A 21,232-nucleotide genomic window follows, 5' to 3' on the forward strand; every position below is an offset into this window, starting at 1 on the left:
GCTTCTGGAACAGCTCTTAACAGAAGTCAATGCAAGTCATGTTGAAGTCACCCCAAAGTAATGCAGGAACCTTTTTTTAGTCGCACCGATTATAATGGTTCCATTGCCATTACCGGGGCGCGACTTGTCACGCGACTTTGAACTCAAGTCGCATGATAAGTCACGGCGCAGTGTGAACCAGTGCTTATTCCCTGCCATAGCATTGTCTGTAAATATTTTATATCCAGCAGTCCAGTGTAAACTCAACATTCTTCAACATTCGCCAAGCCCTGGTGTAGATGGACCCTTTAAACCCCCCAAAACTCAGTAGCTGTTAGTGATCATAAAACACTTTTCTGGAATTAACATGCAAGTGTCTGCCACTTTTCCCCTAAAGGGTTAGTTCACCTTTTCAAAAAAAAAAATGAAAAGGTGAGCTAACATCGTACACCCTCCCCACATCCTGGTCCCTGCTGTACTTTCCCCCATTGGTGTTGTGCTGTCAGGGCCCATGCAGTTGGTGCAGCAGCTTGGAGATTTAAACTCCCCACTCCTGGGATTGGTTTGAGTGATGCTCTGTGCATCAGTCGTTTTTATCTGTCCCAAAGTGCAGTAGAAAGACGAGGAAGAAGAACAGGGATTGCAAATCCCCCTGACTGCTGCACTGGCTGCGTGGGCACTGACAGCTCATCACCCAGAGGTAAATACAATGGGGACCAGTGTGGGGGGAGGGAGTTTGGTGTTCACCTTTTTCATTTCTTCTTAAAACTTAGGTTCTAAGGATCTTTATCAATACATGGAAAGCTAAGCTGGCCATAGAATATATTTGATTTCCTTATCTACACTAAACTGCATGGATGGAGTATTCTTCTCCACTGTTTTTGTTATCTAACATCCGGCACCTGCAGCTGTCAGAATACTCAGTGCCTGCACCTGATTGGACGAAGCAGCTGTTTGGCTTAATTTTGCCCATTTGCATCAGAAGCGGTCTGAAATTTACTCTGTGTATGGCCAGCTTAAAGGACCCTATACAGAACGTGTTCAGTTCCTATGTGGCCGCAACCAGAGTCTGAACATTTCTCCCAAGATGTGCTGCGCTGGCTGTCATTTTAAGATGGTAAGGTGGGGTTGGGCTAAAATATTCATAAAAATGTACCAAAAGTTTGTGCTACTGACTCAGATCACCATCTGCAGAATTAGATTTTTGTCATTTGATGGCTTTTTTTCCCTGATTTTCTTTTTTTTTTTTTTTTCTTTCTTTTTTTTTTTTTTTCTTTATTTTTTTTATTTTGTTATAATGCTGCTCAATACATTTGTCTGTCTGGGTCTTTGACAGGAAAACAAGCAAGAAAAACAAAAAAGATCTCATCCCCAGGTATTTCTCTGTACCTGCAAGACACTGTGTGTACTGACCGTTTCCAGAGTCTGACTAACAGCATGGCGGGTTCTGTCTGTCCTACTCACTGGGTGTGCTATTAATCCTGAAATGTCTTGTGTAGGTGTAGATCAACACTCACGTTTAACATTAACTCTCTTTCAGAAGGATAGGGGTCAATTATTTAAAGGGTATTTTCACCTGGAATTGATAGGTTAGTTTTTGTCTTGATTCTGATGTGTGCAGCTACAAATCCCATGTTAAGATTAAACTTTAAAGAGCTCCTGTCACAAGACCACTTCCAACAGAAATCTCTCTTTAACATTATACGTGCATTTGCTATATTTTTTGCATGCTATTTACCTGTAGAAGCCTCCCTCCACATCCAAAAACCCAGAGATTGCTGATGGGCACCATCATATTGGATTGAATGTCAGCAAACTCAGAGTTGTCACTCAAATGACACTCTAATCTATAGTTTTCACTGCACTCCTTCCCCAGGAGCTACATACTGTAAAAAGGTTATATAGGAGGGTGTGGGATGGGGCAGAAGAGCTGGACCAGCACAGAGTGTAATTAAACACTCCCAGAAGAGGAGAGGGCAATGATGTGCAAGAAAGGAGGAGATCTGTGCTAGGGAACTGACTTTTTCTGCAGTAGTCAAATTTTCTAACAGGTTTAAAGAGGTTGTAAACCCATTCTGATAACTTGTACCTATAGGTAAGTCTATAATAAGGCTTACCTATAGATACTGTAAATATCTCCTAAACTTGCACCGTTTAGGAGATATTTACTTTTCATATGTCATCGGCGCATGCACTCTGAAGGAACAGCCACCTGTGCCGTTCCTTCAGAGCCCTGTGCCATGGACGGTGGCTCTGGCGCGCATGCGCGGGAGTGATGTAATCGCGCCTCCGGCCAATCAGATGGCCGGAGGACGCAAACCAAGGAAGCAGGACGGCCGAACGTGTCGGCCGTGTCACTGGTGAGCGGGCGGCACTGCGGGGGCTTCCTTCTAAGGTAAGTATTTCATAATGAGCTAGCATGCGATGCACACTAGCTCATTATGCCTTAGTCTTACAGGATGTTTTTTTTTTTTTTACAACCTCTTTAGCCTCCATTCACACTGGTACGACTTGTCAGGCGACTTGGTCAGCCTGACAAGTCATGCACCGTCGCGTCCCATAGTGTAGTACAGGACCGGTTCTAATAGGAGCGACACAAGTCGCTCCGACTTGGAAAAAGGTTCCTGTACTACTTCGGGGCGAGCTGGAGCAACTTGTATAGACATTCATTTTATGAAGTCCGTGCAAGTCGCGCCGAAGTCGTGCTGCACACGACTTTACAGGTTGCCCCCTAAGTCGGAGCGACGTAGTGTGAACCGGGCCCTTAAAGGCATATTACAAGTGAATTAACAATATTTATATAAAGGAAAAACATCACAAGTAAGCATTTAAAATATTTGCTTTTTCTGTACTTTTACTTAAAATTTTTTGAGGTGGGTGACAGGGTCTCCTTATTAAAAAAAACAGCTTTGGAAAAAATTCTCAGGTCCATGTAACGCTTTTACAGTTGGCATGTCACCCCCTTATTTTAATATGGTTTGTTAAACGCCTACATTATTCAATCTCCAATTTTAACTAAAATGTTGTAGTTGCCACCAGGAACTGATAGGTGACCTATCTGTGTATATAATTAGTTAGCTACCTTTCACCCTGAGAACAACCTTTGGCAAAGTCTTCAATGTTTAATATTTGTAGGATCATTAAATGCCTGTATCCCCCTGCCCCACTCAGTGGTTCTTCCCCCCCCCCCCAACCCCTGAGTCCTACAGTGACACAATAGCGGTCGGGAGGAACCATAGATGGGGGCAGGGGCTGCAGACATTTGACTCTTCACGAAGTATTGAATGCTGAAGCCTTTTCCAGAGGCTGTACTGCTTGAAGGGAGCAGAATTCAGGCTTTACCCACCAGAGAGTTAAGCATTCACTCTCTTCAGTTGCAGAAGAAATGCTTTGCATAGTTTGGTTTACAGTCACTTAAAAGATCTCCTCCTTTTTTTAATTGTGGGTATTATAGGGAAGGGTTAATGCCTTCAAATCACTTGAATGAACAGGAAGTGTGGAGACTTTTATTGGCAATAAACAAGCTCTTGTCAAGGCTTAAAAAAAATGTTTTAGTTGGAACTGATTAACTTCCTCTTGTATATAGCAACAGGTAAGGAAGGATTATTAAGAACTAAGGAGTAGGGAAATCACCTGCAATTTGAATAAAATGGCCCAGCTTTAGATTCTTGGCATTAAGTGTGCCATCGGCTTCCAAAGATTATCACAGCTGTTTAGTATTGCAAAAGAACGTTAAAGTTTCAGTTTATTACGCTTATATTTTGCTATCCCAGGTTTCTCCCTCCCCCTTAACATGCTATTGAAATTTTTAAATAAAACCTTTCGGTTTGCATTATGAACCTTATGTTAGCCCCAAATATTTCCTCTCTAATTCTCTGTGCTGTTCTATGCAATTCAGGCAGATCATGGCTGGTGGGAAGGGCTTACAGGGTGCTATACATAGTTTCTGAACACCTCCCAGTGCCCTGCATCAGTACTCCTCTCCAGAGCCCTCAGACCTGATGCAGGCAGTGGGCTGGCTCTTGGGAGGAGTTCTGCAGATATCAATGTCTTGATGGTTGATTATCAACCTGTCTGGAGCAGCGGGCATTCTGTGGCAGGATGTATTTGAATGCAGGCTCCCCCATGTAACACCCACATAGGATGTTTAGCCTCTATTATTTGAAATTCAATGAATGAAAGGAGTGGGCCAGGGATAGTCAGGCTGGGGAGGAATAAGCTAGATGATGTTGGATGTCCTCCAGCCAGGAAATGGGGTGGGCTCTGTCCGATTTGCTGCAGATTTTAACTTTCACTGTAAGAAGCTCACAGTGAGCAGTGAAATCATAGTAAGCATCTTAGTACAGGAGGAAAGCCTGTACAACTGTGCAAGACTGAAGTTAAAGCGGAGTTCCGCCCCCCCCCTCCCCCTCCAGAAATTAAGCAGCAGCTACACATACTTTTAATATTAGGACACTTATCTGTCCTGGATTCCAGTAATGTCAGCACCACAGCCGATGTTTCCATTGGCTGTCGAGTGCTGCCGCCACCATTGCCGGTTTGCAGCTTCACAGCCGGGCCCCTACTGCGCATGCGCGAAGCGCGCTGCGCTCGGTAATTGGCCACGAAGCAGAGGGAGGAGGGGGCCGAACCTCTTGACAAACCTCGCCACGGCGAGGTCTGACGGAAGTGGGGACAGGGTACCTGTCAAAAACAGGTACCCCCCCCCCCCCCCCCGAAAGGTGCCAATTGTGGCACCAGACGGGGGTGAGGAGACAGATAAGCGGAAGTTCCACTTTTGAGTGGAACTCCTCATTAAGGCTTGAATTAAACTTTAAAAAATATGGATTATGGATGAGGTTCTGGGATTAGCAACGTGTAGCAATAGTAGCCAAAAATCTTATTGTTTTGATGGGTAGATATTGAAATCCACTCATTTTTATTAATGTGCAAATTTCGTCAAAAGGTAGTTATTTACATTGTGGCTTTGCAGTTCTTTGACATCCATCTTAAACAAAGTTGTTTTTTGCCTAAAATCAGGCTTGCGGTGGGAGTGTCAGCTCTGGCAGCCGGAGACCAACACCAGATTACAGGAGGGATACAGCACAGCGTCATCAGTCTGGGGATCACTAGTAGTCCAAAGAGTGTTCAGAGGGCAGGGGCACAAATCGTTGTCACCCTTTATATGGCATGCTGTAAAGTTGCACAGTAATGGTGGAGGATAACACTTGTAAACGCACCACTTTACCGCTTCCTTTGTGTGTTTTCACTGGGTGGAGTTCCTTTTTTAAATTGCTCATTTTGTGACTTGTAGAAAATGTCTGTCTGTATTGTCTGATCACCAATGTCTTATATCACATTGTCCTGCCATTAGTTTGCAGTGTTGATTAAATGAAATGGAACTGTTGCATATCGTATAAATTTCCTCTTACACAGTCTGTGCGGTGCTTAGCAGCACATATATACAGTGCCTTGAAAAAGTATTCATACCCCTTGAAATTTTCCACATTTTGTCATGTTACAACCAAAACGTAAATGTATTGTATTGGAATTTTATGTGATAGACCAACACAAAGTAGCACATAATTGTGAAGTGGAAGAAAAATGATAAATGGTTAAGTGTGGCATGCATTTGTATTCAGCACACACTATAAGATTTTCTGAAGACTTTTTCCTTTAGACTTACCAAAACCATATAATATGAGGTCAAACCTAAACACTTTCAATTTGTATGCAATCTGGCAGGCCCTTGCACTACATAGAAAAGGTAAATCCTGAAGGAAAAAGTCTTCAGAAAATCTTAGTGTGTATGGCCCTTTACTCTGATACCCCTAACTAAAATCCATTGAAACTAATTGTCTTCAGAAGTCACCTAATTAGTAAATAGTCAACCTGTGTATAAATTAATCTCAGTATAAATACAGCTGTTCTGTGAAGCCCTCAGAGGTTTGTTAGAGAACCTTAGCGAACAAACCGCATCATGAAGGCCAAGGAACACACCAGACAGGTCAGGGATAAAGTTGTAAAGAAGTTTGTAGCAGGGTGGGGTTAGAGTATACAAAAATTATATCCCAAGCTTTGAACATCTCACAGAGCACTGTTCAATCCATCATCTGAAAATGGGAAAAGTATGGCACAACTGCAAACCTACCAAGACATGGCCGTCCACCTAAACTGACAGGTCGGTCAAGAAACGCATTCATCAGAGAAGCAGCCAAAAGGTCCATGGTAACTCTGGAGGAGCTGCAGAGATCCACAGCTCAGGTGGGAGACTCTGTCCACAGGACAACTATTATCTGGCCTTTATGGAAGAGTGGCAAGGAGAAAGCCATTGTTAAAAGAAAGCCATAAGAAGTCCCGTTTGCAGAAGCCACGTGGGGGATACAGAAAACATGTGGAAGAAGATGCTCTGGTCAGATGAGACCAAAATGAAACTCTTTGGCCTAAAAGAAAAACGCTATGTGTGGCAGAAAACTAACACTGCACATCACTCTGAACACACCATCCCCACGCTTACTGTACAAACTAAGGTACATAGGTATGGACCATAGGGTGAGTACCTGGATAGAGAACTGGATCCAGGGAAGAGTCCAGAGGTGGTGATTAATGGGGAGTACTCGGATTGGGCGGGTGTGGAAAGTGGGGTCCCCCAAGGTTCTGTCCTGGGGCCAATCCTGTTTAATTTATTCATAAATGATCTAGAGGAGGGGATATCTAGTGCAATCTCAGTATTTGCGGATGAGTTGATGGGAAGATGGATGGAGCCAAATGCAGGGCAATCTTAGAAGAAAGCCTGTTGGATGAAAGCATATTCATGTGTTAGAATGGCCAGGGTCAAAGTCCAGACCTAAATCCAATTGAGAATCTGTGGCAAGACTTGAAAATTGCTGCTCACAGATGCTCTCCATCCAATCTGACAGAGCTTGAGCTGTTTTGCAGAGAAAAATTGGCAAAAATGTCACTGTAGATGTGCAAAGCTGGTAGAGACATCCCCAAAAAGACTTGCAGCTATAATTGCAGCAAAGGTTGGTTCAACAAAGTATTGACTGGGGGGATAAATACAAATGCATGCCACACTTTTTATATATTTGTAAAAATTATTGAAAACCATTTATCATTATCCTTTCATTCACAATTACGTGCCGCTTTGTGCTGGTCTATCACAAAAAATGATATGCATTTTACGTTTTTGGTTGCAGCATGACAAAAAATGTGGAAATTTCAAGGGGTAGGAATGCTTTTTCAAGGCACTGTGTGTGAGATATATATATATATATATATATATAAGTTTATGGACACCTAACCATCACATCTATGTGAGCTTGCTGGACTTCACCTTCCAAAACCAGGTGCATTAATATAAAGTTGCCTCGCCTCTATGTGGATATAGCAGCCTCCACTCTTCTAGGAAAGTCTTTAAAAAAAAAAAAGTGTAGGAAATTTTGCCTGTTCAGCCAAAGGAGCATTTGTGATGTTGGATGAGAAGCCCTGGCTCCATTTCCACCCTCAGATGTGCAGTAGGGCTATGGTCAAGGCTCTGTGCAGGCCACTAAAGCAGAACTTTATTCAAAAGAGGAAGTTCCACTCTCCCTATTCCCTCCCCTCTTCTCATTTACGTTTAGCACTTTCTTTTTTTGGGGGGGGGGGGGGGGGGAGGAGGGAGCGGTACCTGATTTTGACAGGTACCTGCTCCCTCATTTCTATCCAGATCGCAGTGGCGATCTGAGCAAATGTTCAGCCTCCTTTCCTCCTCCTGCAGCATTCTGGAACACAATACAGGTCCAAGAAGACTGCGGTACCATTCACAAACCGCAGTTCAGTTCGCTTATGTACATTTGGAATCTGGTTCTGAAGCCACAAAACTTCACTGCCATTTTCCCTTAGTCAAGATGGTGGCCCTTGGGCCCAAAGCTCATTGAAGAATTGGCTCGGGTGAGGACAGCTCTGGATATAGGAGCTGGTAAGTGTCGTCCTATTAAGTCAGCAGCTACAGTTATTGTAGCTGCTGACTTTGAGGTTTTTTTTTTGTGGTGGGGGGGGGGGGGGGAGACTGGAGTTCCTCTAAGTTCCTCCCACACCAACTCATCAAAACCATGTTTCATGGCTTTGTGATACAGGGGCACAGTCGCTCTGGAATAGATCAGGATCTTCATCAAACTGTTACCACAAGGTTGAGAAATGTGTTTGTGTTGTAGCATTAATAGTGCTCTTCACACCTGAATTTGGTAATTGTAATTTGGAGGAATAGCCACATACAGTTGGCTATTTAGATAGATGGGACGGTCAGGTGTCCACAAACTTTGGCCATATAGTCAATCATTTGAGCCGAAATACTGTAATGGATTTATTGTGACCCTAAATGTATGCTCTTATTGCTGAACATTTTTAAAAATGCTAATTACTTGGCCTATGAAACTGATCTAAAGACTTCAATACTTAAACCTTAAACATGTATAGAGAACAGAAGGTCTGACGTTTCTAGCTGCATGCTTGTTGAGGGTCAGGAACATTTTTTAGTTTCGTGTTTTTCTTTAAAAAAAAAAAAAAAAGAGTTAACATTAACAGCACCAACATTCATCTTGTTGTAGATTTTCTTTAAGGCAACCCTGTCACATAATGACTGAAAAGGCTTAACCAAGCTTATACCTATATAAAGAAAGACAATACTTACCTCTCCTGCAGCTCACACTACTAAATGCTGCTCTGGTGCTAAGAAATAGTCCCCCAAGGTCTGTTGAAAAACGACACTTCCTGGAGTGTAAATTTCCTGCGTTCTCTCTACTTTGTTCATCTACTGACCTCCATGTCACTACAGGTCAGCAGGAAGAACCAGTGAGAACCGCGGGTGATCCATGAGACCATTACACCCAGAAATGTTGGTTTTACCAGTGGAATTTGGGGTTTAGGCAGCGGAGCAGTGATCAGTTGTGTACGGGGCAGGAGGAGTATTCTTTTTCTTATTCGTAGGTACAAAGGCTCAATTTTTATGTGACAGGAGGGTGCAAAACCTACTTGAAGGTGAGAATTAAGTCATCTGCAGATCAATGAAGTTTAAATGACCCCAGAATTATCTCAAACTGATCCCATTGGCAGAGGCCCAAAGGTACTGTGACATTAGATGTCCATTGTGCAATACCTGAACTTTGGTAGTGTGATAATCTGGATATCTGTGGGGTACAAATCCTTAGTGCACCAGCAAGATAACAAAGTTCTATTGCTTGGTTTGAGCTGGCAGAATTTTCTTTGTCCAGGACTGCCAATATAGAGATAAGCACAATGCCAGGTGTCACAGCTTGTATGTATTGACTTTTTGTCTAAGCACGAACCTGGACCCGTGGGATAATATTTGGCACTTTCATTCAGTTGTGTGTGTAAAATACACAGGCCATGAGGGGAATGCCGATGGTGTCATCGCTGACCACCTTATGGAAATGTTTGTCTTCTGGCCACTGACTTCACTATATACCTTAGGGAGTATTGCCATTGGGAAAGTCAGACAAAATTCAGAAGTCCCTATCTGCATGCTTATTGTGGTCTGTGGCTCAGAACAGCCAGACACACAGCATCTTCAGTTGACACCAGCAGAGGCAGCAAACTTTTGACAGGTTTTCTTTCAAACCGGTTTTGATTGGTACACACATACACAGATGGGATGTGATAGAAGAAAGGTAGGCCAGTTTGGTAGAGGGAAATGGGTTTTTCTTTGATGCCTCTATTTCGTTCTGCAGACCCCGTGGAATCCATCGGTGGACCTGTGGTGGCACGACTTGATAAAGAATGCGAGCATCGAGTGTGAGCCAGAGTGGTGTGATGCTGAAGATGAGCTGTTTATTCTGTATACCAGCGGATCCACCGGGAAGCCCAAGGTGAGGAGTACATCATTATGCCGGTATTCTGAAAATATGAAACGCAAGGCTGCACCCTGCCTTACTACCTTCCATTATTGTTCTCTGACAGTCCCTGTAAAGGGTACAAGAGAAACGTGGGGCACTGGATTGTTCAGTGGTGTGTAAACTGGCTTTTGGAGCAGATGCTTTAGGCTTGGTTCACATATGTGCAATGCAACAGAGCATAGGTATTGCTGCAAGTTTTTTGCATGTTACCATGCATTGTGGTAGGGCAGCCCATTCCTTTGAGTGGGTTGCCTACCAAATCCATATCGCACCAAAGGAGTGCGTGACACTTGTTTTTTTTTTTTTGGGGGACATTTTATTACCATGTAATTTGGTACCCAATTTAGTGTGCCCGTTAGCAAGGTGCAGTGGGTGCCATTTAAGAATCAATGGCACCACCACGTGCCTGCAAAGGGAATGTGCATTCATTGTGCTCTGCAGGAACAAGTGTGGCTTCGCTTATGTTTCTTCTTCGGAAAAATGTAAACCGAGCCTTAGATCTTGTATTCTGTAGATCGCACCTCCATTACTATATATCCATCTAGTGCAGTGTTTGTCAATTTTTTTTTTCAATTGAGGCACCCTTTAAAGTTGTAAGCAGACTTTGAGGCACCCCATTAGAATTTCTAACATGTAAAAAAAATATTCTAATAGTTTTACATAATGCAGCAACATCCACACACGTAGGACACCCAACGTTAGAGGTGATTTATTCTTCCAAAGCAAATACACTTTTAAACACTGGTACTGACTAGTAGTCCAATGTTTCCCTTCTCCCTCAATTTTTCTCCATCGCTCAGCTAATGTGACCCCAGCGCTGATGGATAGGGGCAGGGGAGGGTCAAACAAGGATTCTGTGCAGGTAACCGTCGTCCTTAATAACTGATGATGTTATTGGTTGTTAGGAAACTGGCTGATAGAAGGTTGTAAATGGTGCACAATAAAAAAAAATCTGTGGCTTTGTGTAATTAAATGCAGACTTGTTCATCTCACTGGCTTGTATACAATTTTTAGGCATTTTGCCAAGGCACCCCTGAAGATACTTCAAGGTGCCCCTGGATGCCTGGGCGTCTTAGTTGAAAAAGGCTGATCTAGCGTATATTACTTTTACGCATCAATTGCAAAGTTCTGTCGAAGTGGGCTTTTTGAACCTCTGAAACTTGTTGGCTTTGAATGTGCCTTTTTTAAAAATTAAATCTGCTGTTGGATTTCACCAAATGCTTCTGGTGTTCTCCTTCCTGCACCGTAATCCCTGAAACGTAACACATGAGGAGGCTTCAGTGAGCCATTCACTGTTTAAAGCAGTTGTAAACTGCTGCAATTTTTTTTTTCTTACCTGCAAGGCAAAAGCATAATGTGCTAGTATGCATCGTATACCAGCACATTATGTGAAATTTACCTGAAAACGAAGCCTTCCAGCGATGCAATGTCATCGCTGGAGACAGCTTCCATCTTCACCTGTCTTTCTTCCAGGTTCACATCTAAATAATCCAAATTGTTGATTCCCACACACTATGAAAAACCTTTAAAGGTGTAAAGAAAAAATAGTGTACAAATAAACATATAAAAAGGCATGTTATCCATAACACATATGGGATGAATAAAGTCCTCGGATCATTCACACTGATCCCAAAACAACCAAAGAATGAACTTCAATAAATCAGGAGATCTTCAATCCAGTCATCAATAAATCAATATATCCTTACATGTGAAGTAGAGGGAATAGCCCCTTACCAGATAACGTTGCAATGTGAGCATTAATCGTGAACAAGCACTTTCCACACGTGAATAAAGTGAAAGATCACCCAAGTGTTAGTGCAAACTTCTTACCAGAAGTATGAAGAGGGTAGACACGAACCAATGTTAATGTATGGATGCGCCCGGTGAAAGGTGTCCAATGGTGGCTCCAATACGTGGACTTTAGAATTCCTCCACTACACCTTATCCAACAAGTCCATGTATTGGAGCCTCCATTGGACACCTTTCACCGGGCACATAGCATTGGTTCATGTCTACCCTCTTCATACTTCTGGTAAGAAGTTTGCACTAACACTTGGTGATCTATCACTTTATTCACATCTGGAAAGTGCTTGTTCACGATTAAGGCTCACATTGCAGCGTTATCTGGTAAGGGGCTATTCCCTCTACTTGTGAGGATATATTGATTCATTGATGACTGGATTGAAGATCTCCTGATTTATTGAAGTTCATTCTTTGGTTTTTTTGGGATCAGTGTGAATGATCCGAGGACTTTATTCATCCTATATGTGTTATGGATAACATGCCTTTTTATATGTTTATTTGTACACATTGGTATCTTTACACCTCTAAAGGTTTTTCATATTGTGTGGGAATCGCCAACAATTTGGGTTATTTAGATGTGAATTTATTTGTATTTCTTATTCTTGTTGAGCACACTACACTATTTTCTATTTTCAACTCTAGTGCTGTCGCTAAATTGGAAGGTTAGCGCACCCCTTTCTTTTCACAATTGCTTCCAGGTTCGCAGACTCCAGCTCTGTGACTGGCTGGAGCTGCGATGACTGAATGGCGTGGGAGCCACCAGTCACGGCACAGGGCTCTGAAGGAAGGCATGGGTGGCCATTCCTTCAGAGCGCATGTGTCAGTGATTTCACTCGCTGCATGTGCAGTAAATGTTTAGGAGATATTTACACGACCTATAGGTAAGCCTTATTGTAGGCTTACCTATAGGTAAAAGATGGAAGTTTATTTTCTATCAGAGGCAGGATTGTGCTGCGTTGCGTTCTATAAGAAGATATAGGAGGTTACATTGAGATACCGAGGGGGATTTGAACAAATCTGGTGTCTTTGCTGGAGTTTTGGTAAGTGGGAAAGGAAAGCTGTTATGCAACTTCAGAACCCCAAGAAAAAAAAAAGTTTGAATTTGGCCATTCATCACTGTGGAGTAGTAAACCTGAGGGGTGCCTGTACACTACCCGTTGTTAAAGTAATAATTTTTGAAAGAGTTAGACTCCATTCACACCAGCGCGACTTGTCAGACGACTTGTCAGCCTGACAAGTCGCGCTCCCTCGCGGTTCATTGCCTGCTACAGGACCCGTTCTAATAGGAGCGACACAAGTCGCTCCGACTTAGAAAAAGGGTCCTGTACTACTTCGGGGCGACCTCGGAGCGACTTGCATAGACTTCCATTATGTGAAGTCCGTGCAAGTCGCTCCGAAGTCGTGGTGCATGGGAATGCACAAGTCGCCCCCAAAGTAGTACAGAGTCGTGCCGCCCCAGTGTGAACCGAGCCTAACTCTACTTTTGTTGAGAAACAAAACACACTCCTCTGGATGATCAATGTACATTGCAGGGATTTTAACAAACTTTGTTACAGGTTCCCACCTTGGTTTTGTAGGTTTTGGAGAAATAGCGGTTTGTCTGTGTCTATGTGTAGAGTAAATCTGTATGGGAGTGATTTTATTATCAACCAGCTGCTGCACTTGTAGGGCTCTGAGGAATGTGGCAGGGTCTGCATCCTTTTTAGACATGATTTCCCTTTGGGAGTATCTCACCAAAAACATTTTTGTTGCAGGGGATGCCCAAAATCTGACTTGTATCCTACTGCAGACTTCAGGGAATATAAGTGAACCAATCACACAAGCAGAAACTGACATTTCTGGAGGGCGTTCTATACACCATGTGTACAGAATGCATTCAGGTTGCTATATTGCGCTGAATTGTACTGAAAATTACAGCTCTGTAGATTAAAAGGGAAGAGTAATTTTGAGAACATCCTATTACAATATGATTTGGGTAGCAATGGCATTAAATTTTTTTTTCCTATTCTTTTTCCCTCAAAGGTGGAGTTACCCTTTAAGGGTCAGAAAGCGCCACCTCCCACACACCCATTTGTACTGTTATCTTGTTTTCATTGTTTAGCCGGTGACACCTATTTTGTATATTACAGGGAGTAGTGCACACTGTTGGCGGTTACATGATCTTCACTGCCACCACCTTCAAGTATGTGTTCGATTATCACCAAGGTGACATATATTGGTGCACCGCTGACATTGGCTGGATCACTGGACACTCCTACCTCACCTACGGACCACTAGCCAATGGGGCAACCAGTGTTTTGGTATGTTACAAAGAAAGCAAAACTGGACAAATAAGTAGATCTGGTTGCTATGGGCAATACTGACCTTTTTTGTGTGAGACGCTGTAAATTAAACCTGCTGTGAGAAAAATAAATAGCAAGCCATTGTTAAAAAATACTAATTGTCTGGCTGTCATGCTGGCTTTATTACTTTGAACCGTTAACCCAGGACAGTTATACAAATCAGGAATTTTGACTAAATGTCATGGTAGCCAGGAGATTGACATTTTCCAAAGGTTAGCAATGGCACATGTGTTTATCACACGTCAGTATTCCATTTATAAACGTGACCTTTTTAATTGCTACAACAAAGATTTTGGACATTAGGACAGTTTTTTTCCATAGCAAATCATTCCAGTGCAGTATGGGAAAATTAAGGGGGACATGAATGTTATAAGGCTCCATTCACACTTTTTTTTTATGCCACTTTGGACATCCCCCTTCTTTTCAAATTGAAAACTTTGAAAAGGTACCTGCACTACTTTGATGCCACTTTGATACATAGAATGTAAAGTCAGATCAAAATCACACCAAAAGGCGCATCAAAGTCCAGCACCAAAGTCGCACTGGAAATCGTACAACTTTGGAGACTCGATAATGTGAATGGAACCTAAGGGTTATGTGTGTGTATGTGTGTGTGTGTGTGTGTATATATATATATATATATATATATATATATATATATATATATATATATATATATATATATATATATATATATATATATGTATATATATGTATATATATGTATATATATATATATGTATATATATATATATGTATGTATGTATGTATTCATTTTTTTTTTATTTACTTGTATTTTTCTATTGGTTAAACTAGATGGACTTGTGTCTTTGATCTGTCCATTAGGGATTAACTCCTAAATGATCCTGCCAGGAAGCTGTCACTGCACAAAGCCAATCGTAGCCAAAAGTTTCTTTTGTGTATTTATTAGGTATATAGGAGTGGAGATGAACTATAAAAATGTGCTTGCTCCTCATACTACCACACCATGTGGAAACTCTGCTTGCTCCTCATACTACCACACCATGTGGAAACTCTGGGGTCTTTCTGTATAAAGAGCTCTACTCTGGGGATAATCTTTCTCCCATGAGCCAGCGAGACTATACCTCACTGAATATTCCACCAGTACATCTATCTGTACTGTGCGGTCCAGTGACAAGATGCATGAAAAATATATAAACTGAAATCTTCCGGAAAAATAATCTACTTATGTGATCCTGTACATTTAAGAGGTCCTGAAGAAGCATTCATTTCCGCGAAATGGGTTGACCCTAGTTCCTCATCTCGACAAACAGCCATACTTGTTTGTAGGGGATAATGTTTTTTTTAATATTGTTTGAAATAAAGATTTTGTACATATTTTTTTCTTACACAAGTGTACTTGTGAGTTCACTGGAGGGGTATTTAAAATCCCACTACCTACCTTTTGTTGCAATATAAAGCCAATCCTAAGTGGCCAAGACAATCCCTGCCCCCAGGGCATGTAAATGTGTTGCTCTTGGGGCAAGGCGGTGACCGCTTCCTGGCAGGATAGCTCGGGTTGGTTTGGACTAGGATTCTGACGCACCTCCTGAGCTCACCCCTGCTGTCCATGAGATCCATTGTTGTGTTGCTTGTGACTCTTAAGCTGCTCTCAAGGCCAGACTCTCTTATGTGATGTGTCTGACACTATTTTTTGTATCCATTCTTGCTCCAGTTTGAAGGCCTCCCTATATACCCAGACATCTCTCGGATGTGGCAGATCATCGATAAGTACAGCGTGAGCAAATTCTACACCGCACCAACCGCAATCCGGCTGCTAATGAAATTTGGAGAGGAGCCAGTCAAACGGTAATCTGCCTGGATTTGTTTCAGTTCTTGATGGGTTGATAGACTTCTCACTTGAAAGAACCTTTTGCTAGTCCCCCATTATTCCTTATTCTAAACTAATACAAATACTTCTGTAATATACGGCTTGGAGCGTTTCCGGTATGCCATTGTGTACCTACATGCTGAGTTTTAGAGCAATCTTTAAATTTACTTAAGTTGAGGTTTGGAAAGAAATATGAATCCTTTGGCAGGTAACAGTACTGTAATGCAGTAATCCCCCGCTCCATCGCGGTTCAGTTTTTGCGGTCCCGGTAATTCGCGTTTTTTTTTTTGTAATGTTACTATATAAATCATTAAAAATGAAAGATTTTTGTGTTTTTCATAGCTCTTGCTCTGTCTCTAAGTATCTTTTATGTGTTTAAATGAGTTTCTATTGTTTTAAAAGTGTGTTTAAAGACCTTAAAATGCTTCTACACGTACAGTGACAGTAAAAAAAACATGCCTACAATGCATTTTAATAGGGTTTTTCTATTTCGCGGAATTTCACTTTTCGCGGCTGGGTCCGGAACGTAACCCCCGCAATGGAGGGGGGTTTACTGTACTTCTGTAATATACGGCTTGGAGCGTTTCCGGTATGCCATTGTGTACCTACAAGTTGAGTTTTAGAGCAATCTTTAAATTTACTTAAAGAGGTTGTACACCGAGAAAAAAAAATTTTCTCTTCTTTACATCCTGAAAGAGATGCATACTAGCTCATTATGAAATACTTACCTTAGAACGAGCCCCCGCCGTGCCGTCCGCTTACCTGTATGACGGGCGACATGTATAGTCGCCCGTCTTCCGGGATCGCGGCATCCGGCCATCTGATTGGCCGGAGCCGCGGTGACGTCACTCCCGCGCACGCGCGCGGGAGCCGACGGTCACGGCACAGGGCTCTGAAGGAACGGCACGATCTGCCGTTCCTTCAGAGCGCATGCGCCAGTGACGTCACTGGCTGCATTAAAGGTAAATATCTCCTAAACGGTGCATGTTTAGGAGATATTTACAGTACCTATAGGTAAGCCTTAACATAGGCTTACCTATAGGTACAACTTCCTGAGGAGGGTTTACTTCCTCTTTAAGTTGAGGTTTGGAAAGAAATATGAATCCTTTGGCAGGTAACAGTACTGTAATGCAGTAATCCCCCGCTCCATCGCGGTTCAGTTTTTGCGGTCCCAGTAATTCGCCGGTTTTTTTGTAATGTTATTTTACTATATAAATCATTAAAAATGAAAGATTTTTGTGTTTTCCATAGCTCTTGCTATGTCTCTTAGTATCTTTTATGTGTTTAAATGAGTTTCTATTGTTTTAAAGTGTGTTTTAAAGACCTTAAAATCCTTTTACACGTACAGTGACAGTAAAAAAACATGCCTACAATGCATTTTAATAGGGTTTTTCACTTTTCGCGGCTGGGTCCGGAACGTAACCCCCGCAATGGAGGGGGGTTTACTGTAATGTGAAAATGTAATCTGCACAGTTACAAATTAAAAAAAAACACCTAAAATAAGAAATCACCAGTTGCAAGCTTAAAGCGTTTGTTACCTCAACACTTCATATCTCTGATATGTGCCTGCTGTACTATGTGAAACTACCTGAAGGCTCCTGGTCTTCAAAAATAATTAGTGTTTCCCCGAAAATAAGACAGGGTCTTACATTAATTTTGGCTACAAAAATCATACTAGGGCTTATTTTCAGGGGATGTCTTATTTATTTACGGTATGTACAATGACGATCTTAAAGTGATTGTAACCCTAAAATAAATAAATATTCTCATCCTTTAAAGCATGATAGACAGCACAGTGCTTGTGCTGTCATTTAGCCCTCTCTATGTTCTAAAAAACCTGTAATTATAAAATAAAATGTTAAAAAAAAAGTTCTCTGCCCCTCTCAGATCAGAAGTCAGCAATTATGACATTCTGTAATCCCAAAAATAAACCTTGGATAAAGTCATTGTAAAATTATGTAATCGATTTTGTAAAAAGATTATGTAATGTGCAGTGTGTCTCCTTTTGTAATTTTATTGTGGAAAATACCTTATTTACAGCACTGCTGGGCACTCATGTGACCCTCCGGAGCTCGACTTTCCCTCTCCGAATACTGCAGACGGAGGGGCTGAGATCAAGGTATTTAATAAGGCTTATTTTCAGGGTAGGGCTTATATTGCAGCCATCTCTGAAAATAACGATGGGTCTTATTTTCGGGGTAGGGCTTATTTTCAGGGAAACTGTAAATTAACCTGCTTCCCCTTTCAATGTGTAAGTGACACAAATAGCAAACCAATCAAGATATAAAAGTAGGTGCTGGTTAGTGATGTCAAACAAAAAATATATAGAATATACCCCAAATACCTTAAGATTAATCAAAATATTGATTAAATAATACATTTATGTGCGATAAATATACCATATTCAGTGCAATGCAAATTTTTAAGTGCTCAATAGTATAGCAATTTTTTCAAATAAATATTTGTGATCAATAATTCAAATCTGGACTTTCTATTTATTTGAATTATTGATCAAAAATATTTATTTGAAAAAATTGCTATACTATTGAGCACTTCATAATTTGCATTGCACGGAGTATGGTATATTTATTTATCGCACATAAATGTATTATTTAATCAATAGTTCGATTAATCTTAAGGTATTGGGGTCTATAAAATATATTTTTTGTTTGACATCACTAACCAGCGCCTACTTTTATATCTTGATTGGTTTTCTATTTGCTGTACTATGTACTTGTATGGGAAAGTAGCCTGTTCTCTTTGTATTGCTTCCCTTGTGTGAAATCCCTGGTGTTCCTGCCAGTCCCTCTGCTTTCCTATTAAAAACTGACCACACTAAGCAGGAGGGCACCCTGTGCTCAGCTCTCTCTAGATATTTTGGGGACCCTCCTCCGATGATCAGACTTGTCCTGGCACGCCCCTGCTGCACAGCCATTCACTGGGAATCTCAGTGTACTACTGCTTCTCCTCCGCCAGCTCTTATGCTACTGAGAACAGAGGGAATGTGATCACTTATAAAAAAGGGGAAAATGTATAATGTATTTTTATATCTATGCACAAATGTTAACGCTTGGTCCCTGAGATTTCCTATGCAATTTTAGGCAAATAAGTCATGTAATGAAAATTACATTTTTTTTTTTTTTTTAAAGTAGAATAAACTTAAAGTGGTTCTAAAGGCTCCCAAGGCTTCATGCATAAAATTCATGAAGATAAAAAAATCTTCTCTGTGCAGCAAACCCCTGTACCCCCCTCCCGCCCCAATACTTAATTGAGCCCCATCATAATCCAGGGACTCTTCCGCCTAATTGGCTGAGACAGCAGCAGGAGCCATTGACACCTGCTGCTGTTGATCAAAGCCGATAAACCAATGAGGAGAGGGAGGGGCAAGGACCGCCAGCGGGGTACCCGAGAAAAGGAGGATAGAGGCTGCTCTGTGCAAAACCACTGGACAGAGCAGATACGTATAACCTATTTGTTATTTGAAAAAAAAGAATTTGCTCTTAATATAATTTAAATGTTGGACAGTATCTTGCCCTGTGTAGTCTAAAGCTGGGTACACACGGGCTGAATGTCAGACATTTAAAAAAAAAAAGAAGAAATGTCCGACATTCTGGCCTGTGTGTATCGCGCCCCGTCTGATGGAAGCCGGCTGTTTGGCCGACTTCTGTCGGACGTGTATGCTGGAAAACCAGCAGCCAACCGACTCTCGATCAGACCTCTTAGCCACTAGCAAAGAACACAATAGCTCAGCGGGGGAGATATCTCTACTAACTGTGCATAGTTAGTACAGCGGCTCTGACCGGAATTAACAGTTTTTTTTTTCCATTCAACCAGTGTGTACCAGGCTTAACTCGCAGCCAATAAACCTCTTCTTCACAACCTTCCACATATTGCTATAATATTAAATACAAACCCTGAAGGAAGCCATCAGGTACTACAACTTACAGTCCAACACAAATCCGGGTATATGTAAGCTGAGATAATCTACATGTTCTAGTGATTTTTGAAGTCTGTTACGATGGGCTTCGATGTACAAATGCAGCTTGCTTCTCAGACACCCGTTTCAGAACTGTCTTTAGCACTCATTGCAGGTGTAGTCGACTTGCTGTTGACTTGCTTCAGCTGCTTTTCCATTCCCAAAGATTGGTATAGGGAGGAAAGCAGTTCAGAAGCGAATAAAAGGCCATCGACACTGGCCCTTATCATACCTAGGGTTCTGCTTCAAGGGTGTGCTTTTATTTGCTTTTACTTTCTAACGGAATGGTTCCAAGAATACATTTAATTTTTATTTTTTATTGACACTTGGCAGGTATAGCAGGAAGTCTCTAAAGGTTTTAGGAACAGTCGGGGAGCCAATTAACCCTGAAGCATGGCTCTGGTATTACAACATCGTTGGAGACCAGAGGTGTCCGATTGTGGACACGTTTTGGCAGACGGAGACGGTAAGAATGTCGGGTTTAATTTGAAAGTACTCTTTTAGCTGTCAAATTGATCAAGTATAGTATTTGATCAAAAGTATCTGAGAGTATTACCTTGTGCCTTTTTATAAACTTGCTTTGATTTACTGAATATTTAAACATAAAGGGTATTCTTACCCCTAGTTATACTTTTATTTTAAGCATTTATTACTCTACTTTTAAAGTGAGTTCATCTTCATTTCAAATTTTTTCCAAAAATCCCTCTATCTAATTCCATATCCTGTACATCAGGGGGTGTCCAAACTATGGCCCTCCAGCTGTTCAGGAACTACCATTCCAATGAGGCATTGTATATCTCTGACATTCACAGACATAACTAGGCATGATGGGAAGTGTAGTTCCTGAACAGCTGGAGGGCCATAGTTTGGACACCCCTGCTGTAGATAATAGTACATACCAGCTCACCACATGTTTTAAACGGTGCATGTCCTTCCATTATAGATGTAGCTGTGGGGCGGTTCCACAAAAACCACTGGTCCCTCATGTCCCTCCGTCCCGATGTTTTAGGACATAGTTATGTAGTTACATAGTAGGTGAGGTTGAATAAAGACGATAGTCCATCCAGTTCAACCTGTGTAGGTGTGTGTGGCTGTAATCATCTCACATACCCCTGAATGTTCTGATCCCTGAGATGTACATCTAAGAGTCTTTTGAAAAGCCACCATACTTCCCGCAGAAACCACCTCTTGTGGTAGAGAATTCCACAATCTTGTAGCTCTAACAGTAAAGAACCCCCCCCCCCCCCCCCGTTGCCTGAGGTTAAACCGCCTCTCCTCTAATCGCAATGTATGCCCTCGAGTCCTCATGCACTCCCTATGACTGAATAGCTTTTTTTCTATGCTGAGATCACCATTGAGATATTTATAAATTGCTATCATGTCCCCTCTCAGGCGTCTCTTCTCCAGG

At 41.7% G+C, this 21,232-nt stretch overlaps 1 protein-coding gene across 2 annotated transcripts in view; it reads left to right on the forward strand.

The window, feature by feature from the left end:
• ACSS2 (acyl-CoA synthetase short chain family member 2) overlaps nt 1-21,232 on the forward strand; it is an 83,185-nt gene that overhangs the window by 45,967 nt on the left and 15,986 nt on the right. Inside the window, exons 8-12 of one of the 2 annotated variants that reach the window (XM_082272946.1) lie at nt 1,316-1,354; nt 9,687-9,824; nt 13,784-13,954; nt 15,693-15,826; nt 20,158-20,290. In XM_082272946.1, coding sequence (XP_082129072.1) covers nt 1,316-1,354; nt 9,687-9,824; nt 13,784-13,954; nt 15,693-15,826; nt 20,158-20,290 — 615 coding nt within the window. The remainder of the gene's footprint in view (nt 1-1,315; nt 1,355-9,686; nt 9,825-13,783; nt 13,955-15,692; nt 15,827-20,157; nt 20,291-21,232) is intronic. The other variant, XM_082272947.1, reaches the window with a different exon arrangement.

The sequence above is a fragment of the Pelophylax lessonae genome (assembly GCF_965119305.1).
Source record: "Pelophylax lessonae genome assembly, chromosome: 11".
In the NCBI taxonomy this organism is placed as follows: Eukaryota; Metazoa; Chordata; class Amphibia; order Anura; family Ranidae; genus Pelophylax; species Pelophylax lessonae.